A 7779-nucleotide genomic window follows, 5' to 3' on the forward strand; every position below is an offset into this window, starting at 1 on the left:
GTACAGAAGCATAAAAAATTTATTACGAAAGAACAAATTATAATAACATTCATAGTTCATCCAGAAATGTTGTATCTAATCACAGTAAATTGAGATTAATTCCCAGAGGAATGCAAAAATTCCCCTCACAAAGGCCCGATTGCAAGAAAGGCTGTTAAATTTTAATCCTGATTAATTTCACATGAACCAAATCAGAGAAGACCATTTCAAAAAGATGGATCTACTGGAATTAATCACGATTGAAAATAACCCGGCTTTTTTACAACCGGCACTAAGTATCTGATTGAATGATTAGAAAAGTTCAACAGCTGAGTCATAATTTTGACACAGTCCCACACAAATGAACTCGCTCACTCACTTCCATCACTAACAGACGACGAAATAATTATTATCAGCTGTTTTTTCAAGGATGAATATTAATTATCCTTTTAATGTCCTTCAGCGAGTTCTCCCAGGGATGAGACCTAGTGCAATCGAATTATAAATGGTATAAACCTACTATGATCTGAATTTTGTGAGAATTGTTAGAGCCGTTTTCGTGATCCGGTGAAATACAAACATATAAACATCCAAACATTCAAACATCTAAACATATAAACAGAAATTGCTCGTTTAATAGTATAGGATTATTTTAGAATACAATAGGATAGATACTTTATGATATCCCTACTGATGTTTTCGTATTCTTTGGTGCTTATTCAAACAACTAACAAGACAATAACGTCATCTTGATCTAGAAGGGAGTGTTAGATCATTTTCCCTAACTCAGTAAAACCTCACCCATCATCCTCACAGTAGCAAGTGTGAGGTATTGCCAGTTTTCACACTTGCCAATTATTGTCGACCGATATACGATGAAATTTTCTTTTATCGATTCTAGTGTTTGAGATATATCGATTTTTCGATATTTTTGAAAAACGTCAATAATTAGAAAACTATCAGTCAAAATCTAATTCTAAGGAGATGTTTAAATGAGGAAGAAATCTCTAATAAGATTCTTATTATTTGTTCCTTTGGATTGACGTTTTTCAACTTTTTATGGGCGCTCAAAGTTGAAAAAGTACATTCGTCGAGTTCAAAGCCAATTTCAAACAGTTTGAACGCTCATAAAAAGTTAAAAAACTTCAAGCAAACAAAAACAAATCATATGAAAGGAAACTTTTTCCTATTTCCAACTATATCCTTAAGATTGGATTTTGACTGATAGGTCTCTAGTTATTGATGTTTTTCAAAAATATCGTAAAATCGATTATCTGGAAAACTAAGTTCGAAAAAAGACAATTTTACTGGATCTTTTTTGTTGAAAATCTCATGTAGAATGTATGGTTTTTAGCTGTTTCGTGGGACACTCCAAATGAAGTTTATTTGTGTATAAACACTACAAATTGGGAAAGTTTGTTATTTTCATGAACATTTTTGTAACCAGGTGAGCAGAAGCCAGCAACCACTGCAGTCACCGGGGGCCGGCGACAACAGCAGCAGCAGCAGCCCAGGGGCGGTGGCAGACTCGGGGGCAGTGGTGGCCAGCATGCTTGCCAAGCTGCCCTCACTGCGCAGTTTAGGCGCCAAGCACAGTGTGCACCTGGACTGGTTCCGCCTCAACTGGAACAAACTGAGGTTGCCGCCTCTCTTCGCTGAGATCTTCGACATACCAAAGTGTGAGGAGGATCTACAGTGAAATACAAGGTACCACTATTGTAATTTTCACAAAGAATCTATTCATTTATTGGATATAGCAAACTATACAATAATCAGAAAAGAAAAAACAGGCTATTGCCCAAAAAATTTTCAATTTATAAATTTTGTCTTGAATTGTCCAAATATTATGTAGGTAAAAACACTTTACTTATATGGGCAACTTTATTAAAATTAATAAAAACGATATAAAAACTTGTAGTTATTTCAATTTCAGAATGGCCAATGGTCGAAAATAGTCATTAAAATGTTTTAAAGTTTCTTAAAATGTTTCAATAAAAGGGTACTACACGTTTTTATATTGTTTTTATTAATTTATGTAGGTAATATTTTGAGTGTAAATGAATTGAGTGTAAGAGAGGACCGACTGCGCCCTAACTCCGCTCTCCTAGGTGAAAATAAAGGGAGCGATCCTATTCTATCTCTCAGGGATTCTATTCCTGATAGTCTCAACCGGGATTCTACCAGTTGGCTCTTTGTCAATTTGTTCTTCCCATCTAATTAAACATTTTTGAACTACCTCATGTAGTGTCTCAACCTTGAATATATTGAAATTATTTTTGTACACATAAGACATAATTATTGAAAATTAGCAATTGACGATTTAATTTGCCAATTTTCACATAAATATATCTTATTTTGCAGGTACTTAGGGTTGAACGCTTCTACAACCAGACAACTACTCAGCGCGACTGACTGGGAAATGAATGCAAGAGAGAGAGAAAAGAAAGGTAGATCGTTTTAGAGTGAAAGCGAGAATGATCGTATGGAAGGAAATGTAAACGCTCACTACAAACTAAAATAAAAGCAAACATATCATTTTAAAGCAAGGCGTCCGACTCGATCGATATATTAAGCCTACTGCGTATTATATTGTAAACTTCGACTTGTTTTAATAAATATATTAAGAAATAATATATACATACTCGAAAAATTAAAAATAGTAACTAACAAACGTTGTAAATACTGTCATTAACTTAATGGTGATGACTATAATTAAAATAAAAACTCGATGCTAGCTAAGAATGTGAGAAATTTTAAGGAGGTAGATAACTATTGTTTAGTTAATTTGTTGTTGATGCTTTATTAGTTTATTATATACTATCAATCATTTTCACATTGTTCATTAATCAACACTGCATAGTTGAATGAGAAATGGAAGGTTAGGTTGGTTTTAGTTCTCCTCATCATCATCAAATTGCAAGATAAGCCAAGATGGAACACTGAACCAGTTTACAAGTATCTCTTGTAGATGGCTGTAATCAATAAAGACGACACCACATTAGGCGTTTTTTCTTATAGAACAAAAAGCTCTCTGATTGGCTGGACAGGAATCTCTCTCGAGACGTTAGCCAATCGGAGAGCTTCCTGTCCTGTCGTGCCGACTGAAAAAACGCCTAATGTTGTCTCGCCCCAAAGGTCAGACCATATTAAGAGTTTTTTCAGACGTGTTTAGATTCGGCTAGGAAGCTCTCCGATTGGCTGATTTGGTTGTCGTCTCAAAAAACGCTTCATGTGGTCTGGCCCTAAATATGATGAATGAAGACGATAACAAACCTAACCTAACATGTGTAGCAAAAGCTGTAGATCTTTAAAGCATATTATATATTATGCTGTGATAAAACATTCTGCTCTCTTCATATCAAGAGCTTGGAGTAATTTTACTTTGATGTATTATAATGGAGTAGAAACTGATATACAAATTTAACTGTTTCCAATATTCATCATAGTTAACCGTTATGGTTATTATCATGATACGTAAGGGTATGCATAACGGTATTATTTCCATTGTTACGAAATTAACAATTACGATATTATATGAAATTCCATCACAGAATGTGTTCAAGACTAAAAATTAAAATCTTGTAGTAGTTGTAAAAATGTTAAGCGAAGAGTTGAGGTTAGTTGTAGTTTGTACCGCCAGGTGCGCTCGAGCCGAGTCGCTTGTCGCACTGCTCACGAGATTGGTTGTGAAGAGACGGTCGCCATTTTCAAAGATGGCCGCTCAAAGCTGGTCAAAATAAGAAATTATCTTCTAGGTTCTTGTAGTCTAATCTTCTAGGCTAGGTTTTGTAAACCCTTGTAGGATACTACTTATATTTTGTTATCAATGTGTGTGGACTGATATTCTTTAATTGAGAAAAAAACTGATGTTTTGAAATTCATGTTCATTCCATGAGCACTTGATTATAACTATGTTGAAGTTTAAGGCTAGGTTGCAAAAAAGCCGGTTACATTTTAACCGTGATTAATTCCACGAGAACCAATCAGAGAAGCCTTCTTATCAAAAATACCTTCTCTAATTGTTCTTGTGAAATTAATCAGGGTTAAAATTTAACGGGCTTTTGTGCAACCGGGCCTGAGAGTTTGAAGAACAAATCATGGTTCCAAAATAAATGCAATGAAACCCTTCAATAGCTTTATATCTTGATACCTTTGGATTTACACCTTAGTTTTGGTATGAACCGAATTTAATTTGGTCCAGTATAACGTTTGCAATAACTTTCATTACTATCAAGTGACAAAATTCATTTGATATACAGCGTGGCCGAAAAGTCGCTTCACATAATAAAAATTAGGTTTCATTACATCATTGTATCACCCACTCTGTGAACTTATAATAATAGCTTTTGGGATAATTATTTCAAAAGTAGTAGGATATTTCAAGTTTTTGTAATATTGATATTTAACCATAAAAAATAAATTGGAATTAGAGTAAATCAGTCCACATCGCCCTCTATTACATTCTATCGACTGTTCTGTCTCAATAAGCAATCTTTTTATCTACTTAAATAGAATTCTATCATTGTTAATTGATTTCATTGTGATTATATTATTGTTGTTATAATGATTATTGTATAGTGTATGTACAATCATGAACATTCCATTTTGAATCAGCTGTTATATCAAAGTTCAAATGTTTATAGTGCTTTCAAAGTTAAGTGAATGTTTAGAAATTAATGTTAGCCTACATTTTCTTGAGTTGAGGATGGGGTTTGTTTGAGGAAGGATGTTCTTGTTCGAAAGTCTAATTTCGTAGAATACTGGTGAGAAAGGTAACTGTTTCAAATATATATATTGCTGTTTAAAAGTCAAATTACGTAAAATTCTACTGAGAAATAATATTGCAGAACCCCAGAAAACTGGTTCTAATATTGTACAGTATTGTATCTAAAAAATGAGATATAATTAACAAGAATGACAATCAAGTAAATTGCTGTCAGATTTAAATACAATAATATTATTTATACATATTAGATCTAAAGTTATTAGCTTTTCAAAATTATTGATTACAGAATTAAGTCAATGAAATTGATGATGATTAAGGTTTACATTACTTTTCTAAACACTAACTCCCTTTATCTTTATATTAAAAGTGATTTTTTAAAATTACTGTATGAATAAATTTGACTTATTCGACAAGAATATACTTCCAAAAATGAACTCTAAATAGTTAACTTCACACAATCTTAGACAAGGTACTTAAAAATCAAACTCTACTTAGTTTTTTATCCAACTTATTGGACTTATGAACTTATTGTGATTGAACATACTAAACTAAGTAAGTACTTAGCACTTACTTAGAAGATCGTACTTACTAAAATAAGTAGTAAATTAAAAAAAACAGGGATGCTAAGAATTTGATACTTTCTTGTCTAATTTATTGGTTTAGTCATATTTTGTAATTATAATAGTGTAAATTAATTTAGTTTATTGGAATTCTATTATTTATATTGTAAATTTCACTTATGTTGATGCGAATGCATAGTGTATACATCAGCCTATATAAATAGTTGTTTAGATTTTTATAACGTATTCTTCATAATTATGTTTCACATTGTTATTGTTTATTCATTGTTAAGTGATAGTATTATGATCAATTTAGGAGAATTTCATGTGTATAGAATTCTTATGGTGTAGCCTCCGAAGCGAAATAAGTTATTGTTTTAAATAATTATTGTTTATGCGAAGAAATGTTAGGTAAATGGTATCCCTAATTCTCTATCCTACTAATAGCGGTTACAGGCTTTATTTTACTTATAAATGGTGGAGGAACCGATCTTTTCAAGATGTAATATTTAATTAATGAATAGTATTAAATCAGTTGTGGTTCTTGAATCAAGAATTCGAACTGATTAAGATAATAGATTCAGTAATTTTCCGACATAGTTCATTATAATCACGGAATGAATATAATCAAGTTCATTGAATGTTGAAACAACTGAATCAGAGCAGTGTGTGAGTGTAGGTGCGTGTGTGAGTGTGTTTGTATGAACAATGTCAGCTTTAAACTAAATAATCTCTAGAAATGCATTCAAAGTACAGTACAACATTTAGTTTAAACGCTCAGACAAGTGGAGCTCTACAAGTATTATAAAATTAGCTTCTATAAAACTATACTAGAACTCTAGGAAGATCTTATTGGGTCTCGAAAATATAGCTGACTTCTAAACCATTACCTTTTGCTTTTGAAATGTAGTTGGACTACTTAGACTCTATAAAACGTGCCAAATGCACAGTAAAATAATATTTTTTATAATAAAACTCATAAACTTTGCCTACTCTACCAAGACTATGCAGTTGGAATATCTAGCTTTTCCGTTAACTAAAATAATCAAATTATGAAAAATTAGAGAAATTTGAAACTATCGTTTATTTCTTTCAAAAATATCCTCTAGAAGAAAAGTTATTTGCAATTTATCTTGATGAATTTGGAAAAATGTGAATTTACAGAACAGCCAACATTTACATCTTATATTGTGATAAATTACTTGAAGATTCTGATTAATAGTGACTTATGATAGTTACTGTCATTTATCTAAAGTATTACTCTAATTCATTCCAATAGTATTCAAAATTCTATTCCGAAATAATTTTACTTGAAAATATTCGCTGAATGACAAGTCCGATGTTCTTTCTTAATAATTTATAAATATTATATCATTGAAAACTATATGATTGAAAAATTGTGTTGTACTGAAATCTTTTCATCATTTAGATGTACATGCATAGGTAAAACAAATCATTAAATTCTAAAAATTTGAAACTTATTTTTGAGGTTGAGAAAGAATTCTCTACTTGAAAATGTGATGAAGACATTAGATTTGAGTGGCTTTAAGTAGGTTTGGCAGTGAAAATGGAAACTAGTTATAACAATAAATTACTACATAAGGGGATATGGAACAAGAAAGCAATACGTGAAAATTAAATACTCTGTTAAAATAATTAATATGGCGGGTATATTGAAGCATCAATTATAAAGACAATCTATTCAGAGCTGTACTATTATCACTAATAGTGAATAATTCAAGCAATATCAAAATAAATAAAAGACAGGCCTATGTAATGTTTTTGTTAATTTGTTGTGTGATTAGTTTATGAATACTATAAGACTATCAACTCATTTTAGAATATTGTTATTCCATGATTAATTATCCCATCAAGCAATGAAAAAGTTTCATAATTATTTTGGATTTTCAGTGATAAGTTCAAAATTCGATTTTGAATTGATACTACTAAAGCAATACTAGAATTCACAGCAATATATAATTTAAATTCAAGAACGAAAGTATGAGAGTAAAATACTAAATATTCAATTAATAAACTGTTTTTAATTGTAAAATATGATAAGGAAATTTCAAATCAATGAAGAATGGTTGATTTTCATTTAATTTGTTATAGGGTCATTGACTTACTTTAGCAAATAATAATTCTTAGCTTAATATCTGAGTGAGAATATTATTATAATTTGGAATCAGCTAAATTTTGTAAATCCGTCCAAATCAGTAAATTGCGACTTGCATTTTTTGATCTCATATCATTTAAAAAATTGTTTTGCATAAAACACAAGATTGTTTGAGAAGAAAACTTGTATTTACAAGACAGTATAGTATTTTAAAACAGAAACTTGCGAATCCTAAATTATACAGGCTTTAGATCGACTCAAGGATAAAATCGTATAAGAAAAGATAGGAGAAAGACAATTTATCAAAATGGAAGGTTTCAGTTTGACCCAATAAATTAGAAAGGATGAGAAATCATGATAGGACATGGTTGTGAATTTTCGTTGTTTCATTGGTAATT

At 31.0% G+C, this 7779-nt stretch overlaps 1 protein-coding gene across 2 annotated transcripts in view; it reads left to right on the forward strand.

The window, feature by feature from the left end:
- The window catches only part of LOC111050320 (ecdysone-induced protein 78C), a 126450-nt gene extending 118931 nt beyond the window's left edge, over positions 1 to 7519 (forward strand). For both annotated transcript variants that reach the window (XM_039430028.1, XM_039430027.1), the window contains 2 exons: positions 1427 to 1686; positions 2341 to 7519. In XM_039430028.1, coding sequence (XP_039285962.1) covers positions 1427 to 1678 — 252 coding nt within the window. In that variant the 3' untranslated portion in view covers positions 1679 to 1686; positions 2341 to 7519. The remainder of the gene's footprint in view (positions 1 to 1426; positions 1687 to 2340) is intronic.
- Positions 7520 to 7779: the final 260 nt, after the last annotated feature.

This window comes from Nilaparvata lugens, chromosome 6 (genome assembly GCF_014356525.2).
Source record: "Nilaparvata lugens isolate BPH chromosome 6, ASM1435652v1, whole genome shotgun sequence".
Classification (NCBI taxonomy): Eukaryota; Metazoa; Arthropoda; class Insecta; order Hemiptera; family Delphacidae; genus Nilaparvata; species Nilaparvata lugens.